The sequence below is a fragment of the Dicentrarchus labrax genome, unplaced genomic scaffold (genome assembly GCF_905237075.1).
Source record: "Dicentrarchus labrax unplaced genomic scaffold, dlabrax2021, whole genome shotgun sequence".
NCBI classification, from domain to species: Eukaryota; Metazoa; Chordata; class Actinopteri; family Moronidae; genus Dicentrarchus; species Dicentrarchus labrax.
Window position 1 is genome coordinate 2,205,413 of NW_026136720.1, and position 24,206 is coordinate 2,229,618.

The 24,206-nt window shown below is 41.0% G+C and overlaps 1 protein-coding gene across 1 annotated transcript in view; it reads left to right on the forward strand.

Annotated features, from left to right (window-relative positions):
* Positions 1 to 6,175, forward strand: part of immp2l (inner mitochondrial membrane peptidase subunit 2) — a 121,841-nt gene extending 115,666 nt beyond the window's left edge. The window contains exon 6 of the mRNA XM_051383509.1: positions 5,634 to 6,175. Within this exon, the coding sequence (XP_051239469.1) occupies positions 5,634 to 5,756 (123 nt within the window). The 3' untranslated portion in view covers positions 5,757 to 6,175. The remainder of the gene's footprint in view (positions 1 to 5,633) is intronic.
* The last annotated feature ends 18,031 nt before the right edge of the window (positions 6,176 to 24,206 follow it).

Below are 24,206 nucleotides of genomic sequence, written 5' to 3' on the forward strand. Positions count from 1 at the left end.
CTGAACCATATCGTTGAGGTTGCTGGGAAGGTGATACTTGTCCCACAGAACCCCCTGATGGCTATCCACAAGATCACGTCCATACTAGACTGTAAACCTCCCTCTGCATCTTGTGTTTGAACCCAAATCGTGAACAGTTTGTGTAAATTGAGTGATTTAGATGATATTTGAGCAGATTATTTCCTGTTCAGGGAACTTTTTATTCAATTCTCTGTCTATAATATGTAATTTCTGTCATTTTAACAATCATACAGACTTACTAGGCTTTTTTTTGTTGACAAATTCAGTGTTTTCTTGTCTCTGGTGCTTGGCCATCGTTTGATTAGACTATTTCACTTTACTTTACATGTACTTTTCTTCACATAAGTGATCCAAATGCCGACCCCCCCAGGTTGGGAACCACTGATGTAGAGTACCATGGTTCAATAGTGCAATAGGAGTAAAAACTCCTCTGTTCCTTGTGCAACAACTCTGCTAATTGTACTTTCAGCACTGTTGTTGCGTTTTGGTACTCTTTGTCTGTACTTGTGTTGTTTGTTGTTATGTTTGTGCCCCTGACTGCAAGTTTCCTATCTGGGATAATGACTGAACTGAAAACTGAACTGAAGACAGGAAGATGCCTACTCTCATCTATGGGAAGGTGAAATAAGAGTCATAATAACACTGGTAAACCCTAAAATCTGCTCCACTCCACTCAGATGGTAAACCATGTTTATTTGGAGGAGATGGGCTGAAAAAGAACACAGAGCTTTGAGAGAAATCCATGGATAAATAAATCCAATGTGTGTATTGTGTGTCATAGGTGAAGGTTTTACCTGTCCAGTCTGATGTTGAGCCGGGTTTACCTACATCCCCCTCTGGCTGGAGCAAAGACCTCAGTATCTGAAGGAAATTGAAGTGACAGATTTAGCATTTTTTCATCTGACTGCGTTTCAGTTGAGTGGTCCATCCTGACAGATGCTGAAGTTTCTCCTCCAAACATAAACATTACATTAATGCTGCGTCCTCCTGGTTCAGGAAGAGCATTAACATCCTCATGTTGACTCCTCCTCTCTGTGTGCCGTTTGTGGTTTTCTCCTCTCTCGGGTTGAGCGATATAACATTTTCAGCAGAGGAGGAAGGTGCTGTTTGCTATGGACGGCACATTACAGGCCAGACAGAAGGCCCGGATCTCCAGCTGAAAGGAGCTCAGAAGAAATCCCCTCAGATCTAAAACCCAGAACACATGGACCAACAGCTCCACAGAGCTTCTCCAGCTTTACAGTTTATTCCCCAGACATTTCTGTGTGTACGGCAGCTGCAGCTTAGTGCACGTCCATCCGGGTAATTTCTTTTCAGCAGGAAGTGGCTTTTTTGGCTTCATGCGCCACTGTGCAGCTTTCTTAGGAATGAATGGAGCGCCGCCACCAACGCTGTATTCTCTTTATACATCCATTCATCATGCAGGTTGTGGACCCTCTCGTGACTTGGTTATTTTACTCCTATAAACATGTCTCCTTTAACACTGAAAAGACAAAAATGTCGTCTGGAACCGGACTATTTTTCTGTCTCTTTCATTCACCTAGTGTACGTTTTATTGGACAGCACTTTGAAGTGAGGTTAAAGAGCGGCTGTCAGCTTCCATCCCTTCTAACAGACATTACCCATCATGCACTTCACAAAACCACATTATTTCTTTATTCTCGCTGAAGCAGCGGCAGCATCTCGCCGAGCCTCGCCACCATTCTGTCTCTTTTTTTATTGGAGTAAAAACGTCACGTCACACAGTTTAATGTCACCACCTAATATTCATACCAGGAGGAACATGAGTAACACCACCAAACCAAATGGGTATTTTCAGAATATATCTCATCCAGCGAGGAGGTCTCATTTCAATAATATATTCTTTTTAAATCTGGCCTGCAGTGCTCGCTGCCACCCACCACATAGTCTTTTCTCTCAGAAACACATCAGCTCCCACAAATGATGCACTCAGCCGAATGGGTCGATCAGAAATAGTCCCAAACAAACAAAAAAACACCCACAATCTCTGCATACAGTATATAGTGTAAACTCTATATGCAGTCTTGCTTTTTTACTTTTCTCAAAGTTTTTTTTTGTTGTTGACAAATCTAAAACTTTAAAAACTGTGAAATGGAGGAAAACTCTGAATGCAGTACACAGACACGTCAAGATTTCATGTCAGTCGATCTCACACTGTAGGAGGTATGGCCTATTAAAGCTGTTAAAGGTGCAATAAATAAGAATTTTACTGATCCCAAAGCACGAAATGCCCACAATACATCTGTTGGGGGGGGCATGTTAATCAATACCAGTGAGTCAGCTGGAGCTCAGCCTGCTGAGACTTCTGCCTTTCAGAGCTCCTTAACCAATCCTCGTGTGGAGGTGAACACAGGATGGAAGGAACCAATGAACCAAAGAAAGCGCTGAGGAGCAAAACCAAAAGGATCACCGGTGAATAAAACATGGAACCAAGTAAATAATTAACCAAGAAAATCCAAAACAAACCAACCAAAGAGAGAGGACAAAACCGTACTGTAGAGACAAATTCAACGAACCCAAGGAGAAAATTGAGGAATTGAAAGAACAAAAAAACCCAAGGAACCTAAGGAAGAAGCCAAAGAAGGAACTATTAAAGATGAAGTCTATTCTAGGATCCCTTCCAGTGGAGAAAGCATGATGAAATGCAACTTTCTGTGCATTGGTGCCTTTTTATTTGTTTTGACCGTCAGTTTTGAGCTTGGTTCTTGAGCTGGTTTCAACCACATTTGTAGAGAATAACAGGTTAGAAGTTGTGTGAAATGTGCAATATAAGTGAAATCAGATTACTTTTTTTTAAATGTCTTGCTGCCAGCTTTAGTAGATAACAGCCCACTGACCTGCTCTCAACTGCAGCAGATGAATATTAATCGACTGCTTCATTACTTCATGTTATTAAACGGGATTTTGACCTGCAGTTGTTGTGGGGGTGGAGGCTTTTTTCTTCTGTTGCCCAGACTACAACCCTGCCTCAGCCATGAGGACACCCTAGAAGTCAAATCGTGTACCTCCCAGTCTGTCTGCAGCCGGCCCCATATCGCACACCAGCTGTCTAAAGGTTACTCTGAAGATGGAGATGAGCACAGCGTGGTGGTTTTTTTTTAATATAGACACCAGCTTTTCAGAGATAACAGGCGTCATTAACAGCATTTGACATTTGGTGGTGTGTGTGTGTGTGTGTGTGTGTGTGTGTGTGTGTGTGTTCGACCTTTATGCAAAGCTTCTCTAATTGATGCAGCGAGGACGATGTCAGACAACGATGAGCGATCAGATCTTCAGCTGTCAGCTTGCCAGTTTTAATTATCTCTGCTGTTAATGTCTGCAAGTCTCTGGACCTGAGCTTGAATGTAAATCAAACTGCTTTAAATCCTCCCAAATAAGCAGTAATCTACATATAGTGAAGCTCTTTGTCATATCTAGTCCTCAATCTTGTAGCTCCAAATAAAATCATTAAAAGCAGACTGGATAGTCACTTTAAAACTGAATACTTTACTCACTTCAGAAGTCAGAGAGCACATTACTGACCCTTCCTAAGTCCCGCCCCTTTTTGCTCTGTGCTCCAATTACAGTTGAACACGCATCGGTCAACTTCCTCCTTTCCTGTACTTAATAAGTTATGTGCTAGGCTAATCTGTGTTGAAAAAGACAGTCACATTTTAAAACACAGTGAGTCTGCTGGAGTTTTACAGTCACTAGAAGCACATTCATGGCCATTTGTGAAAGTTTCTGTGTGCTACCTGTGTTGTAAAGTTAGCTAAGCTAGCAGCTCAGAGAGGCTACCTCTCCAGTGTCTGTGGTGTCAGAGTGGAGCCTGCAGGTCCAGCTGAGGGAGGCCACTGTGCATATTTATAGCACAATATGTAGAGTTCAAATACTTGATTGAGAAGTATTGAAAATCTTCAACTATTTGTAATAGGGATGTCCGATAATATCGGCCCTCCGATTCGATATTCACAAAAAAATTTAATACCGGGAATTATCAGTATCAGGGTTTTATAACCGATGTTTGTTCTGTAGGCTTCAGCATTTCCGAGCCTGCATGAACGCAGCATGGGACGTTTACTGGCGCGTGCTAGATGACGTATAACAACAACAACTACACTAGACTGGTTGGTTGCTAACTGTGGCTAACAAGCAAACAATTTAAAGCTGAATGATTTTAACATTAACACAAAATAAAAGTGCAATGCACCTTAAATATTTGACCCTGCTACGAGCTGTTCCTTAACCAAACTAACAATTGGCTAGCGATTAGCGTTAGCCCTCTTTTCAGTATTAAAACAATGAAAGTTGAAGTTGTTCTTTTATTTTGCACAGACAGTGTTTACATTTGGAAAGCCATGTTGCATTTATGTATGCATCCAGTGGGTAGTGTCGCCATTCGTCCGGCTGCAGGCGACACTCGTTTGTCCTCCTTTTGAGAAAATAACTAAAAAGCCTTTTGAAACATTACCTCGTTAGTTTAATACTTATTGGCTAAAAGTGTGTCAAAATAAGTAATTTCATTGGTTACATTTTCTTGTCATGACCTCTCAACACATGGCTAATTTTAATATTCAAATGAGCCATGTGTTGATTCCCCACAGGATCACTGCAGTTGCTAGGTTACCATCAGGCTGTCAATCAAACTCTCAGTGACAGAGAACGTAATGTGAGTTAACGTTCCTTGTTGGACTGAAATTCTGAAAATGCTCATACTCAGATGTAGTTAGGTAAAGCCTATACATCTGAAACCGAAGGTGCTGTATTTTTTTACCCTTTATCAATCCAGATAAAAACATTAAGAACAGTTTCTGTATGATGTTTATTAGACCTATGTAATCTGAATTGGAAGGGCACGTTGTCATGAGCTGTATCTTGTATATTTATTATTAGCTATGTGGTATGTGTATGCACCTTTATGTAATCTGCTGGAAAAACATTAAAATTTAAAACCGGATTATACCAAACAAATATCTGCTTGCGTGTCCCCTTGTATGCAAAGTGTCCTCCTTTTTGATGTGAAGGAAATGGCCACCCTACCAGTGGGGCATCACAATAAAATTAGGCATAATGTGTTAATTCCACAATAGGAGATATGTTGTTACAGTTTTGGTGTAAAAAGCCTGCATATATCGGTATAGAGTGATATCGGTATCGGAAATTGAGAGTTGGACAATATCGGAATATCGGATATCGGCAGAAAAGCCAATATCGAGCATCCCTAATTTTTAACCAATCTTGAAAACGAGATTTGGACGTAAATTGATGAAGAACACTACTAGATACCCATATACAGAGGTTTAATGATTTGGTTACTCTTTAAAAATCCCAGATTATGTTTAAAGATGGTGGAAAAGATGTTGGTTACAAGGTCCTCTCCAATCGTCCATCCTTAATGTCTGCTTCTCTACATAAAGACTTCCTTAGTGGGAATGAATCGCAAACTACAGAATCCTCCATTATGGATGTACATACAGATACTGGGATGAAAATAAGCGCCACAGTGTTCTTCATCTCATCATCTGTTATTAAAGACACTTCACTGTACGTTATCTCGCTCTGACTTTTCAGTTCTGACTTTGAGTCGTGTGGGTTTTTTCTCTTCTTCCCAGGTGTCAGTGGGGCTGCTTCATGGTCGAGCCTCTCACATCATCTGGCCCCCAAATCGCTGGCAGCAAATCAAACCGTCTCTCCCCCCAAACCGAGGACCACTGGACACTGAAGAAGAGGATTGATGAAGGACAAGTAATGTCATCTAAACTGAAGTGAGCTGTCAGTTAGCTGCAGTGTTTCAAAGACAAACATTCAAACCACACGTTGTATCATTACATTTCCGGAGGCTCTCTGAGTTCGATTACTGTTAATGTAAATTGTTCGACTGTATATTGATTTGTTCATGTTGCCACAGTCCAGTTAACAGGGACTCGAACCTGTGATGTTTGCAGGTTCTTTGAGCCACAACCACATTAAGAGCTGAAGTCCGACCTAGACCTCAAAACAACTAGTTGATTATGATGATTTATTAATTATTTTTCAAGCAAAAATGCCAAATATTCTCTGTTTCCAGGGTCCTAAATGTTTTATATTGTTGTGAACTGAAAATGTTTTGGTTTTAAACTGTCGATCAAATAAAACAAGATATTTCAAGACAGAACCTTGGACTTTCTGAAAGTTGACATTTTTTCTGGCATTTTATAAACAGTTAATTTATTAATTCTGCAAATAATGGCAGAACAATCGATAATTCCAATAAGTAAAGTAAGCACATAGGACGTCCCGGAGGGGCTGCGAGCCGAGCTGCTGCTAACGTTAGTTCAGCTTGTTTCTCTGATAACTTAAGATCCAGACGTCCGATGACTAAAATCCTTCATCCGGTTCAAATCTAGAGTTAAAAAGCACCAAGATCTAAACAGTGGATGGTAACAATGTGGCTTCAGACTGGATCAACAGTCAATGTATGACAGCTTCTGGCAGACAACCACAACGCTGACGCAGGCACAAAGGGGATATGGCGCCATCGACAGGCGACCGGTGAAACGCAGCGTTACCTGAATAAAATGACCGATTTTAGCACTGCGCCATCTTTGATTTCAGCATCCTCACTGTTTAAAAGAAGCTGAATGAAAGTACTGATCTACAACTGGAGTGGGTGTGCCAGTGACCAGCCACTCCCGTGGTTGTGATAGCAGATCGCTACAACACTCACCTCCATCTTCACAAACCGGAAGCTGATTTTGACCTTTTAAAACGTTTGTAAAAATCTACATACAGACTGAAAAACTGAGCCGTATTCCCCGTTTACACTTTGCTGTGGCAAAGCCTCTCTTTTGTGTTTCCTCTCAGTACGACCTCCGTGTGTGTGACCTCTCAACTACACTTGAGGACAACAGTGTGAATTCAATTATTTTCCAGTGTGATGGGATAAAACAATGTCTGTTATTATCTGAAAATCTATTTTCACTCTGCTTTTGTTTGTGTTGCTGGTGTTGTCGCCTCTGAGCAGAGGGCTGCTGATAGTTCACACAGATCCCATGAATATTCTCTTCGTTATTAAACGCTCTGAGAGGAGAGATGAGCATTTAGCCTCCCACGTCAACCAGGTTATCTGAAGTCTTAATTAGAGAGAAACCACACAAGACAAAACAGCTGACTCCTGCCCGGCTCTCAAACGGCTGAAAAGCTCCGTCTTTTAAGAGGCGCGTCGCTGATTTGCATAAATCAAATTGAGGGAGCACTTGTGGTAAATTCAGCCAAATGGAGCTCTCAGATGTAGCTGTTGATTGTGCAATGCTAACAGCTGTGTCACAGCGTAATGGGGCCCTGGAAGGCACAAGTGGGGCTAAATGCAGGTGTACTCAAGCCTCCCACTGAGGCAACAGACTACAGCGAGCGCACATCTGCATAATTAATTCATTCTAATGTGATGTGCATTTCTGTACCAATTGAATCTGACATTTAAGGTTTATGGTTTATGTTTGAGGGTTATTAAATTGCAGCCTGCAGAGCAAAATGTCTGTCTTTGCATTGGGAATTAAAGCCTGAGCTGAAAACACTAGTCAGCTCCGCCTGACGAATCTCCACTCTGGGTACTCTGGGTAATAAAGCTTGTATTTGCACATCTTTTGGTACTTTACATCCTGCATTTACTTTATTTACAGAGAGCTGAAAAGACTCATCAGTCTGTCTCTCTTTGTGTGTGTGTGTGTGTGTGTGTGTCTCTAAGCTTCTGTTCTGTTGCCGTGCCAACAAACGCTGCCGGCTGCAGCTGCTAGGATACCGGCGTCGCCGTGGTGAGATATGGCCTTGTTTAGAGGTGCAGGATCACCACGCCAACAGGAAGGAAACCGCATGCCGTGCCGTGCTTCTTCCATCAGTTAACAGACACACATGTTTTGTTTGTTGTTGTTTTTTGTTTTCTTCTAATCCAGTTGGCCTTATTGGATTTTATACAACAAAAGACTCCCTGCAAACCATCCTGCACCCAACAGCTACTTTTAAATAAATATGAAAGATGTAAGGTTGACTAAATATACTAAAGGAATTATGGTACAAAAAAATTACTAATTAATTACTCATACACACATCCACTGGGGGGCACTATTTGTCGGGATGAGATTTTGAATGAAACATCTTTAAAAAACCTGGCATGAGTAGGGTTTTGTGGATTTTTCCATTTAATTAAGATAAGACGATGTTAACAAGCAAGTAAGGCAAATGTGGTTGTCTTTTCAACAGAGATTAGCCTAGCACGTAGCATATCTAAGTACAGGAAAGGAGGACGACAGAGGCTTGTTATTGGAGCACAGAGCTCAAAGGGGCGGGACTTAAGAAGAGTCAATAGTAATTTCAGCAAGAGAAATTTGAAGGTGCTTGAAATTATTTCAAATATGAACAAAAATATCTGTGGTAAATCAAACACGTTATTCAAAAGTTGCTGTAAAAACAGTCGCTTAGCAAACAGGTTAAACTCACCAGATCAGATTTTTATGCATGAACTACTAATAAGATCTACTAATTCTATCAGAGCAGTAAATCCAGAGATAATAGGAACACATAATCAACCACATGTCAATATGACATTCATCCTCAAGGACGATCCACCTCATTCTGTCTTATTGCTGATGCTGCCATTTTACTGTTACTCAATCTCCCTTAAATCACCATTAAACTGACAGCCTAGCCTGCCCCGCATTAATCCGAAGATACCTCAAAAGCAACATGAGATGCTTGAGTATCATACAGAGAATGAATCAAACCAATCATGTGGATGTGGAATTTATCCCCATATCAATGTCATGTGGTCATGCATATTGCAAGAGTTTGCTCCATTATAGCCCTGCACCAGGTTTTGCTGGATCCCTAATGAAATCTCGGAGCTGTCTATGAACACTCCACGGCTCATTTGACTGTTTGATTGCTCCTCTCTCGCGGCGATCTTGACCAGTTTGAAATGCAATTATGTTAATCGGAGCGCCATGCAGGGTCAGTCCTGTACTTTGGGCCTTTACCTTGCCTGTGAATAGCTGAGCCCTGGAGCCCTGTGGATGAAGGCATTTCATCCAGCCCTGTAATGGATATTAAACAGTGCTTGTAGGAGAGCCATGGAAATTAACCTCCGTGGGTCTGAGGTCGTACACTGAGCCCTGGAGGGGTGAAACAGCGGCAACTTGATGCTTGTTCAGACTCTAAATCAACCTGGTGATGTCAAAGCCTGAAGAACTCCTGGCTCAGGGCACAAAGTCCTAAATAATCAGTTTAAGGGCAGTGGCTCAATTCTAAAGACAAAGAAAAATACCTATATGAGATAAAGTCTACAAGAACTGAGATATTCATATCTGCTGGTGGCTGCTGCTTTAAAATAAGAAAGAAGCTCTTTGTTTAACTGCCCCTTCAGAGTTTGTACTGTTACCAGGGTAAATTCACTTCACATCACCCAAATTGCAAACACATATTTTCCTGTGAATTCCCTGCAATCATGCTGGCTTTTATTACTCCAGGTTTTGATACATCAGTCTCTGACATTTCCGCCAACTGGAATTAATTGAACTTTATTTGTGGTGCTCACAGCACTGAAAAAAATTACATTTGAAAGATTTAACAGCAGCATATTCCCCTGTTTTTCCGTCCACAGGCCTTAAGGTCTTTACACATGTATTTTTTCAGGGAAAGTTCACTGAAGGAGGAAGTATTTCTTTTGAAGGAACCTAATCACATTGTTTGTCCCACCTTTGGTTGTTTTTACCTGTGTCTCAGTAGTTTCCCACCTAAATATCCACTGTGTTACCTCAGTGCCAGTTTGTTTTTGTTCCTCGATGTCAAACGTTCCAGCCTTTTTCCTCGTCCTGTGTGTTACTGTGTGGTTTTTGGATTACTGAATGTTTTCCTGCCTTTTCCACTGGATTTGTTTGCTTGTGTGGACTGACCTTCCATGTACCGAACCTGTCCCGTGCCGTGTATTTGAGTCCAATTGCTTGTGTTTCCACTAATCATAACATGAATACCTGGAAGCTGCCCAGTACCAGTACCAGTGCTCCACTGAAGCAGCTGGAGTTAGGAGCCTTGCTCAAAGGGCTACTCCTTCACTTTCCCCACCCAGATTAATCCCGCCGACAACCTTCTGGGCACAAGCTAGCCTCTCTTACCTTTAGTCCACTAACTAATACGTTAAAAAACTAAAGTCGTAGCAACTCCCGGGTTCTTGAGGTAAAATGTTTTTGTAGACTTTGAAGAGAGCATTAATGGATATACCACCTTCTGTTCCCTTCAGTAAATCACACATATCGGACTGTGCAGACGAAGCAATTGTCATCCCAACTCACCTTTGTCACATTGCCTTTAAAATGTTTGTGTCCTTTGTCATATAATACAGGCTGATGAGAAACAAACTGATGACATTACTATAACGCTAAAAGCATCACTGACAGTAGAAAAGATCTGTGGAAGCTCAGCTCTATTCAAGAGGAGCTACAGTGTCATATCAGGCAGCTTCCCTGTGCTATTTTTATTTAATAAGAGCGTTTTTAAAATTGCTAATTCTTTGAAATTAAGTAAAAAAATAAATGTCTATTTATTGGTGGAAACTTGAGCCAAAGAGGTCTTTACTGTTCACAGTCTGTTATCGAATGAGAAGCTCTTTTCAGCGACTCATTAGTTGGAGTCGGGCACACATGCATATGTTTAAACGCCTGGATTAGATTTACTCAGCGAGGGAGCTGCTGACGACCTTCTCATGTTCTGAAGGGTTACACCAGGAGTTTTTTGTTTTTTTGAATTGCAGTGCTGTGTCATTATCTTTGTAATGATAACAATAATTGCTTAGCACTTAAGAAATGCTCTAAAACAAAAGCAACTTAACAAACCATCAGATACAATGAGGCGAAGATTTCCACTGTTTACTAATTAAAGCCAATTATTCAGGATGACTCGGCAGATTTAAGAAGACACTTAAATTACCAAAACCTCCACAACAAGATTAGACCAATTAGTTATCACAAGTTGCATGCAGAAAGTTTTGAGTTGTTTAGTTCTTAACGATTCAAGTTCTATAATTGTATTTCCTCCGGGAGGTTTAGAAGACCCTGACTGGAAATTATTTAAAAAGTAAAGTTTAATTTACTGCGTCATGAACCGTCTTTCCCTCAGCCTACCTCATCTGTTTCTACTTCATTTAAAGTTTCCAGAACGCTTTCAATCAGCGCCCAGAGGAGAGTTAACATGTAAGAGCAACAGAAAGTTTGAGTGATGTAGAAAATATGAGAGCTGCTCCAGCTTGCCTTTAAGTCATTCTGATCTCTGATGCTGCTTCTGTGGTTGTAGAAACTGGTTTCTGTGTGATTTCTCACCATATGATTTTTTGTTTAAAACGGCGCCTCTATTATAGAAGCCCTCATTCGACATCCAGATTACCACAGTTTTAGACAGTTTTATCAAACTCCAGTACAGCAACCTTTATTTATTCTTGATCTACACCCTACCGCCCAATAATAGATGCTAATCAGGCCCTCCAGGAATTCGCAGACTTTTGACCAGTTAGTACTCATCCTTAGTCTTTACTCTTGAGAAGTTGAAAAATACCTTTTGTAATATATTAATTTTACCTTTGTGTCAATTGTCCCAGTAAGTTTTCTAGCGTGGTGTCTCCTTCACCTCATTGTGGTACACCAAATCATTAACAAAATGTTCATTAATGCTCCGACAGGCTCCTCGTCACACCCATATAATATTATAATACATCTGTGATCGTCCACACAGATCTGATGTAACCTTCCTCACATTAATATCATCGTGTTTTCTGCATTGTTTTTCACAATTAGAGGTTCGACCTGCTCTCTTTTAATTATCTTGTTGCGCCCTCTTCTTCTGGTTTTCCATCTTTTGCAGAACTACTTGGAAGTCAAAACGGGTGATATATTTGGATGGAAACGCTGCTACAGCTACTTTATGGTTGGCAAGAACCTCAGTTGTAGTGGGTGTCTTTCCCCCAACGACCACAAGGGGCAACATTGAGCCTATTCCACACCTAAAAACAAACACTGACAAACTTGTTGACCATGTTTCAACAAGAAGGCAACACATCCAATGGCAAGTTAAACAGTTAAACCATTTAACTGTCCTAAAATTACGCTATGCACCATCATTTTACTATAAGGCTGTCACTTTTTATTCAAAATATCGTTCCAACGTGGTTAAAGTGTAATGAGCAGTTTGCCTTGCGTTCTAGCAGAGGGTGCTCCACTATCCGATTGACCTATAGCATGTCCATTTACTATGTCATTTACTACTAAAATGGAGGACAATCACGACACCAAAGCATCTGAGAAGCTTCTGTCAACTTTGTAGAAACTGGCTGTCTAACTCCATCAGAATAACAAATCCGTGGACTCGCTTGCTAATGTTAGCTTACCACCGTATTGAGGCAACATTGCAAAGATTTATATGTAAGGATTTGTGGCCCATTGGTGTGGTAAGAACGAATGGCGTCAAACATTTCTGATTTGAAATACGTTAGAAAGTGACAGCCCTATTTCACTGAGGGCTTCACTTACAGAAACGTATAATTAGTTACTCTCCACCTGCTTTTCTTCTTATGAGAGGAGGAAAAAAGCTTAGGGCCACACTCTGGATAGTTCTTAAGGTTTGAGGTCAAACGGACGTTGTTTGCCACGACCCAGTTAAGGAGGAGGTTGAAAGGTTCCCACACCCAGCAGCAGCAGTAGGCCATGATGTAACCGAGTGTATTAGAGAGATTAAAGCAGTGCGTTGTCTCTCTGTGAGCTTCCGGCAGTTTCTAAGCTGATATACGTGCTGCTTTGATACGTTTCATCCCTGCGAGCTCCTCACGCGGCACCGTGCCCAATTTTTTTCAGCACATTATGCTTCGACAATGAAAAACATTTTGGTTCGAAGAGATAACGACCGATCGTCTAGAATAATTTGAAAGTTGTGTTGAAAAATAAAATATTTAAAACAAGTTCTCTGATAAAGTTTTCTTTTCTTTTCTTTTTTTCCCAGCTGAGACAGAAATTAAAGTTTATTATCTCCAGATGTCACCGTCTGGTTAGATAAAGCAAATGAAAGAGGGGGGGAAAATGGCCCCTTATTGGACTTTAAAGCCTTTAGTAATAACATTAAAGTGCCAGTATTACCATCCATGTTGAATTAGGGTTCAGAGATCCATATCTGCACAACGCTCGCCTTGAATAAATCCTCTCTAATTACATAAAGTCCTCTTACACATCCTTCATAAGTTGTAATATAATATTGCAGGGAGATAATGAAACACATATCTTAGCTTCATAATTAAATATGTTATAACTGACTCATAAATGTGTTTAGCTCTGCTATTTGGTGCCTGGATGTGACACCTGACATTTACACACAGTCATCCTACTTTCTTCTCACCATGAAACAGTCCTGATCGTATTCGAGGTGTCGGTGAGCGGCGGTCGTCCTTGAGAAAACTGTCAGGGGGATAGTCTCTTCCAAGCCTGGTTACTCTCATTTATCTCCCCTCGCAGCGGGGAGGTTCAAACACGAGCGCTCCAGGTCCTAATCTTAAACGAAATGTCATTCTGACCTCTCTTCAACACAGTCAGCAGCTTGGAAAATGTGACTGACCTCCACCGTCTACTGATGATTAATTAATGGCATATAGAAGAAAAAGACCAAACTCTTCTACATATTACACTGGCTGTAGTTCAATGAATAAATGCATGCGTAAACATTTTTCTACCATCCAAACTTAAAATGATTGAACAATTTATCAGATATTGCAGGGCAGGAATAAAATTAACTACCCTCGCAGCCAGTGTTGAACTGGTCGTTGTGCCCTTAAAATAAAAGTTGCACCAGATTTCTCCCACAGATATATCTGTAACCAGAGACGTTCAGAAGGCTAAGGTTGTTAGCATCTCTGACATACAGTATGCAGATGAGCTCAGGTTGCAGTATAATAGTTACTTTGTGTGTGTTTGCTGCCATAAGTCGCTGTATTATTTATGTAATGTTACTGTGGAAAGCTAACGCTAGTTGTATTATCGTCCACAGACTCATAGCCTGCATAGTTGTCACCAGGTGAGTGTTAAGATTTGTGGTTGCTGTCCGACAGATCTTACACATCACACAACTTTCCTTCCTTCTTATAGAATCCAAATGTCTTTCAAACTTTAGGTTTTAGATTTGATGGTGACTGTATATCCTGTCGATGAGGCATACTGTGCTAATGTTACTCTGGTCGCTCTTGTGGCGAGACCCTGGCGTTGATCTTTTACCTTTCAGGACAGTGGAGACACTCTTAGCAGCAAAGCTTCAGTCAGCAGATTCATACCTTTAGAATCGGACCCTCGATCGGTTATCCAGGTGTCTGTGTACCGATGTCGTTGCATCTATAACGTTAAAAACGATTTCCGACCCGTATCAGTGAGTCTTTACAGTCCTAATGTTGAGTCATTCAGTGGGTTGAGAGGCCGTCTCGGTGCACAGTGTGTCATGGTTTTGGGTTTATTTCCTGTTTTATTTTGAGACCTCTCTCACCTGCCTGGTGAGCCCGATTTATTTTTCCACCAAACCCAACATTTACCCGCATTTGGAACTTGCTGGGTGTTAATTTGGGACCCTTGTGTTCATCTTTTGTGCTGATGATTCAGCCGTGAGAGTTTCATGCCAATCTGAGCCGTAGGAGTGAACCGACTGTGAGTCACCAAACTTTATCGATGGGGGGAAACGAGTGGGACTTCCGGGGACCAGAGATGCCAGAAATAGCTCCTGCCGCTGTACAACTCTACGGTATGTACATTTATTCTCTGTTAACAATCCCACAATTAAATGTGTTTTCTGGATTTAAAGGTTACAGGATTCATAAATGTCTCTTAGTGAGTTGGGACCATAAAAGAATAACTGTGGATGGACTGAACCCTGTCACCTGCTCCCAGATGTTGTCCCAACATTTCCTTCCTGTCCATTGTAGCTACGTACACATGAGATGATGATGTTGAAAAGTGTATTTTTCTGTTTCCGTTCAGTCTCACTGCATGGCAAAACCCATTTTCAATATCATATATTAACACATAATGAAAGGGGATTGTGCCATTGACTAAACTCTGGGTTCTCTTACTTATTTTAGGAAACTTTAAAAGGCTTCATCTATTCATGTTGTCGTTTTCTTTTGTATTGGATTTGTTTCTTTTTGTTTCTGAGCTTTCAGAGTAATTTTTATCTTTTAACTTTTAACGAGTTCTTTGTCTTGATAAACACAGACAGATATCAAAGTTAGGAAGCTGCACAACCAGAGTCTTTATACCTAAATAACAAAATAGCCTTTTTCATTTGAACAATATTAAACTGTAGCTAACAGCGCCACCAGTGGTCGTTCATTAAACTGTAGCTAACAGCGCCACCAGTGGTCGTTCATTAAACTGTAGCTAACAGCGCCACCAGTGGTCGTTCAGTGAACTGTAGCTAACAGCGCCACCAGTGGTCGTTCATTAAACTGTAGCTAACAGCGCCACCAGTGGTCGTTCATTAAACTGTAGCTAACAGCGCCACCAGTGGTCGTTCAGTGAACTGTAGCTAACAGCGCCACCAGTGGTCGTTCATTAAACTGTAGCTAACAGCGCCACCAGTGGTCTTTCAGTGAACTGTAGCTAACAGCGCCACCAGTGGTCGTTCAGTGAACTGCATCCTGGGCGTCGGCCAACAGAGACAAACACTGAACGCTGTAACATAACTGACAATCATATTTAGAATAACGTTACTATCTGCAATGTTCCTATATTTTATTTGGACCGTTAGCTCCATGCTAATAACTAGCTCGCTGTTTACAAATCAGCCATCAGCCATCACCACGAAGCAACCAACTAACTAACTCAGATAGTATTTTGCTAGCGTGAGCTAACCTTCGCCAGCTGAAAGCACAATATAACAATATATTCCACAGTAGTAATGTTAGCTTTGACTTTGGACTATTGAGGATTATAATTAAACGCAGCAGCGAGACGAGAGCAGCCACAGTCTGAAAGTGAAACTGAAACCGGTCTGTGACTCGGATGCTGATTGGCTGACAGCATCTAGTTTTGTTGCCTGTGACTTGGGAGCTTTACAGCTGTGTGATTATGTTTCCATGGCAATCCCATAATAGTCGATAAGTATAGAGAGTATTGACAACATCATTAACTGTGTGTGTTCCTTTAATGCCAGATGAGTCACACAATGATTGATGTCTTGATTCAAAGAGCGCACTTGAACCCAGAGCAGCCTCTGTTTGATCTGCCCCCCCCACCATTACATAGGGATTATATTTACTTATTTTATTTATGTATAACTCAGTGATAGAAGGCACACACATTTTAATTTTTTCTAGATGACCCCCCCAGCCTCTATTTAATTTATGTAATGAGAAATAAACTGAAATAATTATTTAATTTGTTAAAATATCTGTATTGCAGAAACACATTACACTATACTACAATACAAAAACAAGTTACTCTGAATATTTATGAACATATTTTAACTTAACTTCCTTCTCCTGTTTCTAAATCTGTGTAAAAAAAAGGCTTTCTTTATAAATAGATATATATATATATATATATATATAATTTATCCCAACTGTTGGTCTCTGAGCCTCTCTGTTGTTTGATCCCCCGCCTCAGAGCTTTCCCTGGGGGCCCCGCCCCCCTCAGAGATTACCAATTCATGAAGTGTGATAACTCAGAGGCGTCGTGACAGCGGCCGAGCTGCCGCTTAGAGATGCAGGTCAGCGGCTCTTGAACCAGCTCGCCCTCCTGGGAGGCGTCCTCCATCTTCATTATGGATTCTGATATCTACCATCATCTGACAAGTGAGACAGAGGCAGTGAGGGAGGGCGTCCGGCCCCCGGGGGCCCTCAGCTGAGCCCTTCAGAGGGGACGGGGAGGGTTGAGGAGGAGGGCTGCAGATGAAAGAGGAGTTCAATAATAGGCGGCGCTTTGTAAGATTTGTTAGAAGCTGAAAATGGGCTTTTACCGCCACGACCCCGAGACTCGACCTGCCTGAAGAGCTGAGACCAGCAGAATCCTCCTCGTCAGGAAATTCATTTTCATCGCTGTTACAGAGATTAGATTTTATCCTGCTGGTTTTACTGTCGAGATACGACGTAGTGTGGTTCCTTCTGCGCTCATATTTTACTGGGTTTAATTTATTTTATGAGTTTGATGTTGGTTTTTATTGGTTCAGGAAGGAGCGGCTCGACAGACAATTACACAGAATTAAATCTGAGATACTTCATGGAGATTGTATCAGTGCGGCCCACAGGTAGAAACACCCATGTTGTTGTTGCTGCTGCGCTAAAGTTAGCATGCTAATATGCTGTGTTTGCTTTGCTATGCTATATATACTTAGCATAGTAGCATGTGAGTATATTAATCTCATCTTCAGATCAGTAGACAGTGTTGGATCAGATTACTTTGAAATGTAGTCAGTTAAACTATATGACTGTGTTGTGACTCTGTGTTGTGGACTCTGTGTTGTGGACTCTGTGTTGTGGACTCTGTGTTGGACTCTGTGTTGTGGACTCTGTGTTGGACTCTGTGTTGTGGACTCTGTGTTGGACTCTGTGTTGTGGACTCTGTGTTGTGGACTCTGTGTTGGACTCTGTGTTGTGGACTCTGTGTTGGACTCTGTGTTGGACTCTGTGTTGGACCTGTGTTGGACTCTGTTTGGACTCTGTGTTGTGGACCGTGTTGGCCTGTGTTGGACTCTGTGTTGTGGACTCTGTGTTGGACTCTGTGTTGTGGACTCTGTGTTGGACTCTGTGTTGTGGACTCTGTGTTGTGGACTCTGTGTTGGACTCTGTGTTGTGGACTCTGTGTTGGACTCTGTGTTGTGGACTCTGTGTTGGACTCTGTGTTGCCCACTGTTGGCACTCGGGAGCATAAAGGTCACAACCTTTGACCCTCATCCTACATAGAGACACATAGAGATCAGTCCACAGGCAGCAGAGGGACAAAGCTACACTACAACCCGTTCACTCTCTGACTGTGAATTTGTGTATTTTGTTGATTGTTAATGGACTAAACTTGAATTATGCAAACCTTTAAATACATTATCATGTCCATTATTAATATAACAGGCAGCAGTAATATTATTATTATCACAGAGTATTGAAGCAACCTGGAGCTGCACCAACACCACATACCGATAGAAATATAACAAATGAGTTATTAATATTAATCCCCAGTTAATAATAAATCCCTGCCCGCCTGTAACTGCGTGGCAGCACTCTCCTTTATTACTCTGCCCCCAAAGCAAACCTGTGGCAGATAAATGGACCCCGCTATTGACGGACTGAACCTCTCAGCTGGACGTCAACAGTATCAACACGCCGAGTCCCCGGCAGGCTGTTTCTCAAAACGAAGCCAAACACGGCGGCCCCTGCAGAGGCTCCTGGTACGCAGCACAACCAATTAGAAAACTCAATTCAGCAGCTCTAAGTCCTGCTGAGAGAGCGATGGCGTGGTCGAGCTGATAAGCGGCTCAGCGTTCAGATGCTCTGTATTACAACACCGACGCTCCCGCTGAGGGAACACCGCTCCGACCTGGACTATCTCCAGCACCAGTGGCAACAACAGGCAATTTGTGGAAGGTTAAATAGGGTAATTAACAAATGTGCAGCATGGTGTTGGCTGACACGTTTTATATCGTGTTTGTGTTTCCCTCAGGGCGTTCGCCACGGAGACGCTCCCGCCGTGTACAGACGAGCAGCAGGTGGAAATGAACACTCACTCATTCATATTCACTTTGCCTTTCTTATTCTGTGGATTCATCAGACGGACGGACTTATGGTTCGAATCTGAGGCCGTAAATGAGTTTAATTAAACAGACACTTGTTGACTTGAGGATCGTTTGTGTATCTGATGTACCGTGGGTTTGAATCCCAGGAACTGAGATATTTTACTGGGAAATCTCAACAAATCCTGGAACAGCTTCCTGGAAAAGTCTTCAGTTCCAGACTATAATGCCAGTTGTATTGAAGCCAATGGGAGAAAAACATTAAAACCCAACATATCTACATCATTATGTGACCTTTAATAAAGAAATGTCTCTACCGAATGACTCTAACTGCATTTGTTTGTCTCCAAATAGCTAATCTATGTTTAAAAGACAACCAGATTTAAAATATGGTTAAAGGAGACCTCACATCATAATCTCATCAATCAATAATCTACATTAATCTGATAGCCAAACGTAAACAATACATTAGCTAATCAGCCAACTAATCAATCGTTAATCTTTTAACCATCTTCAAAATGTGGTTGTCTTTCCAACATAGATTAGCCTAGCATGTAGCATATCTACGTACAGGAAAGGAGGAAGTTGACTCAACTGTTGTTGGAGCACAGCGGTGAAAAGGAACGGGACTTAGGAAGGGTCACTTAGCATTAGTACGCTAAAAACGTTAACAAACTGTAACAAAACATCAGCTAGCTAGCTTCCTAACATATGCTTTCAGGTGCATCAGTGGGAACTGTAAATAATTTAAATAGTTTGGACCGGCTCTATTTGAAAGGTTTAATGAATAGATACTAACTCACTAACTATTGTAGACCTGCTGGTGCTAGCATTTTGCCAACCTAGTAGGTTTGGCTAACTAAAAACCTTTAGCTATAAAACAACATACATTTAATTTCTATTAAAACTTTTAGAAAAAACATTTAACAACAAACTTGATCATCAGAAAATGAAGTTAATTTAGTTAAGGTGTTGTCACAGTTAAGCTAATTTACTGTTAGTGACGTTATAGATCTATCATAACGTTAAAGGAACTAAATCATCGCATTAACATACAAACAAATAAAGTGTAGCTTGAAAACACGAGAGACATTAGCTAAATAACAACATACCATAATACAGTCTCTCATAGTTTCCTGCTTCATTGATAATAAAGAATATCGTATGGAAAATGTCGGCTTAATTTTCAGCTGTGAGGTGAATATTTTTATTAAAGTGTAAGAATGAAACAATATACAGGAAACAAAGTGACACCTGTCTGCTGTCAGGTAACAACTAATCATATTAAAGCAGCTTGTCTCTGCTGCTTCGAAGTGGTTAAAAAACTGATATTGCAGGTTTAAGGAGGAAGGAGGTCGACTGGTGCTCTCAGTTAATTAGAGGACTTGAGGAAGAGAGACTTGGCGAAGGAGGGCTGTGAAGTATTTCTGGAGGATTTTCAAGCTTTAGGCAGAAGATGGGCGCTGACTGTGCCGCTCTGACTGCCCTCCAACCTTTATAAAAAGCCAGACTCTGATGGAACAGAAGGCGCTCGGCGTTAGGAGCTCCTACTGAAGATGGAAGAGAGTCTGCAGCTCAGGAGGTTGAGCTCGGCTCTCACACCACCCGGGTCAGAGGATCACTTCCCCCCCGCAGCTATAAACAGTGAAATGTATGAAGAGAAGCTGCTGTGCTGCTTTGGATGGAAGTTTATCAGAACGCAGCTTCACCGCGGGGCCCTCATCGCCTGTGAATGTAGCAAGAATGAAATATAAACTGTATTAACTGTGTAAACTGTAAACCCAGCAGGGTAGCGCAGGGTTTACAACACTTATAAATCCCCTCTGATGCACATCGTTCAGGGAGTTCAGCTGTCGAATGAGGAATAATTCAATCAAAAGGCATTTTTATGTAGCTGTCTCACCTGTCTGTGGGCCAGTACTGACGTTATATTGTTTATTTATTATTTATTTATTTATTTATTTTATTTTATTGTGTTTAACAATTTATGCCAAAAAATTCACAAAAATTTAATTTCTTTGTACTTTTATATAAAATCCAATCATTGTGTCTCTCCTGAGTAAACAGCAGAACTAAATGTTTAGATCACATCCTCAGTTATATGTTATATTATTTACTTATTTACTTTATTTCATTTTTTACCAATAAAATCCAAAACATTCACCCATCAATCAATCTTCTTTGTAACTTTATACCAAACAATCAGAGTGAAGATTCATTAGTTAGTTAGCTAACAGCATGGCTACCTAGCAGAGCTCACTGATTACTGTACAAACACAGCTTTATCAGAGATTATATCAGATATCAGATTTTATGGAGAGAATATTGTCTGGTTTTCCCTCTGACGTCCTCCGCTAACTGCTAATGTACTGCAACTGAACGGGGCTCAGCAGCCTCCCAGTGAACGCAACCTCTGAGACAGACAGACAGACAGCGGTACCGAGGTGATTTATGGAGTTTCCAGATGGACTTGTTGCTAAAAGAAGCTAACTGTCGCTAACGGTAATGTTAGAGTTCAACATCTTCTGTCCTCAGACCCTGGACCTCAGTCCCGATAAACCGGAACCACCAACTGTAAGCCAGACCAGGTTCCAGTATGTGAGGGAGCTGGGAAGCGTCCCCCTCAATACGGTGACACACTAATGCACATTGACTGAGTTTAGTTCAACTAAAACAGGAAGTTCATTCTCTGTCATGTTGTGCTTTTATTCTGAAACTCTACCAATCAGGGCGTGTTCTCACAGGACTCAGTGTCAGTAAACCTCGTTAGGCTGAACCAAGCAATCAGGAGCAGAGGAGTGTTTTTCTCCAGTTTATTATCTGATTCACAGTTAAAATGTGTTTAAGGTTTCTTCACTGTGGTTGGTGGAGGCCACAGGTGTAGATGTCAGGAGGGGAAAAGGGAGGGGTTATCTCCTCACCTGCTGCCTCTGTGGTGAGAATTAACCCCCGATAAAACCCTGCTCATTTCTTCATTACACTATATGTGTGAGTGTCTACATACTTTTGGCTGTATAGTAAACACTGTTTTCCTCAGACTCTGAAACACGGGAGATTAAACACTTCATTATTCACACTTTATGAAAAAGTTGCTCTCATAGTTTTTACACATTTTCAGCTTTTGAGGTCCTTTAATTAAAGATAAGCTTTACTTTGTGAGACAGAAGCACGTTCAGACACAATAAACCAAAGAACTGTGCTGTTTTTCACAGCTGCAAGCAAACAGTCTGTGAAATACATCCCAAATTTATTCAGTCCAAATAAACCCTTCTATGTATCGCTTTAGAGAATACTTCTGCCGAAGGTTCATTTTATTCACTTCAAACACACGCAGCCTTTTTTCTTTGAACCTCGCTGCCCACCGTCAGGCTGAATCCTAAAAAGCCGCGACGTGAGTCAGGAATCCCAGACTCAGAAGAAGCTGAACAAACTACGTTTTATGGACCGTTTCACATCTGAAACAACCGAGTCGAGGGCAAAGACAACATGACTGAACTCTGCAGCTCGCCTCTAATCTCCCTGAGTCACACAGATCAAGGACTCCACGATTCTCCACCTTTCTACGTCTGAAGTTGGCTACCTGGAGTCTGATAAACCCTGCAGAGATGGTCAGTGAAGTTTTGATAAGTAAGCAGGTGAGCGAGCATGGGAAAGTTCAAACCTTAAGTATCCCACGACCTTAAACACAACCCTGTAAGGTGGAAGCAAACATGGCTGCGAGGGCAGGTAGAGAGCGCTCCATTCGTCTAAATATAAACGGCGCGCTGCGATATCCGCCAGCTTGTCACATAAATCAAGGCTCACTTCCTGTTTCCAGTAGGGGGCGCTATGAGTGTGACTGAATATTGGTACGTAGATGTGTTCAGGGCGAGACTCTTATCAGACGTGAAGTTTCATTAAGTTTGGACAAAGTAGTTATGGCAACTTCCTGTATCGTCCGAATTCGACACCACGAACACGCCGTTTGACGTACCATCACTTGAAAAATTGAAATCGTGCTTCGGGGGATAAATGTAACCATTAACGGCCGATACGTGGATCTTTTCTGTGGCGTCGTTCAGGTTCCTGTTTACGACTCGGGCCGCCGTCTTTGTCCATTACAAGCCTGAATCTCTTCACAGAAAGGCCATTCAAAGTGCGAAAGATTAAACTTTAAATCTTTAAAAAAAGATTAAAGAAAATGAACACAAGAAACAAAATAAACAAAGAAAAGTATGAAAATGACACGTAAACACAACTTTAAGAAAACATGAACTACACTAAAATAAGTTTAAAACCTCTTTGAGTATTTCTGATTCTGATTAGCTAACTCAAGATGTGACTATATATATGGATATTTTTATTACGCTGCGGCACAGACACGAGCATTTCTAGCCTAATCCCCAACTTTTAATTTTTTTTTTTTTTAATTTTTTTTTTTTTTTTAAACCAAAACCTGCCTCAAAATTATTATAAACTTACACATTTAAAACAACAAAACAAAAATAGCACTGAATATATATGACTAAATTTATATATATATATATATATATATATATTCAGTGCTGTGATTCAGTTTGTTTGTTAAATGCTGATCAATGTGAAATTAGAGACACATTGTACAAAATCAGGAGACTTCATTCACTGTTTCTTTAATTACGCTGTTCTTTCTCTCTGGTTTTATGTGACACACGAACAAGATAAAGATTTTTCTCCCTGAAGCATCTAAAATAATTACAGTAATTAGAAATTATAATGTTGAGTTGCCTGTGGCGATTGTAATCTGAGAGAGGGAGGAAAAAAAATCACTCAACTCTACACTCACACAAATATTATTATTTCAACAGGAGGAGTCGAAGAGGACGTGAGCTGTGACTGCCCCCTGCTGGTTGGAAGAGGAACTGTAAGTAGGACTAATCTCCACTTATCCACCTTTTTCCAAATCTTTCAACCACATCTCCTCAGCAGAGTGAGGAAGACTGTTGACCTCTCTGATGAAGAATGTTTGTGCCTTTAATTCCTCCGTCTGACGCTCTGCAGCATTGATCACATGTCCTTAAACTCCCAATAACTCAGTGAGTGAACGTCTCTTACTTAGTGAATCTGAAGCTAAATTAATTTAACTGAAGGGTGGACGAAGTACTCAGATTTTTAAGTAATAACAGCACAGTACAGAAATACTCTGTTACATGTAAAAGTAAAGACTGTAGAATGTTTATTGATTTATTGATTTCTGTCAGGTTGTAAAGAGAAATACAACAATGCATCAACCTATCGTAGCTTTAAACCTGTAAATAAACTTTTATTATTAGAACTCTATTGATTATTATTATTTGTTATTTTGTTGGTGAAACTGGTGCTGCAGCCAGTGGTTCCCAACCTGGGGGTCAGGACCCCCATTAGGGGTCGCCACAGCTTCACAGGGTGGTTGCGAATCCTTCTTG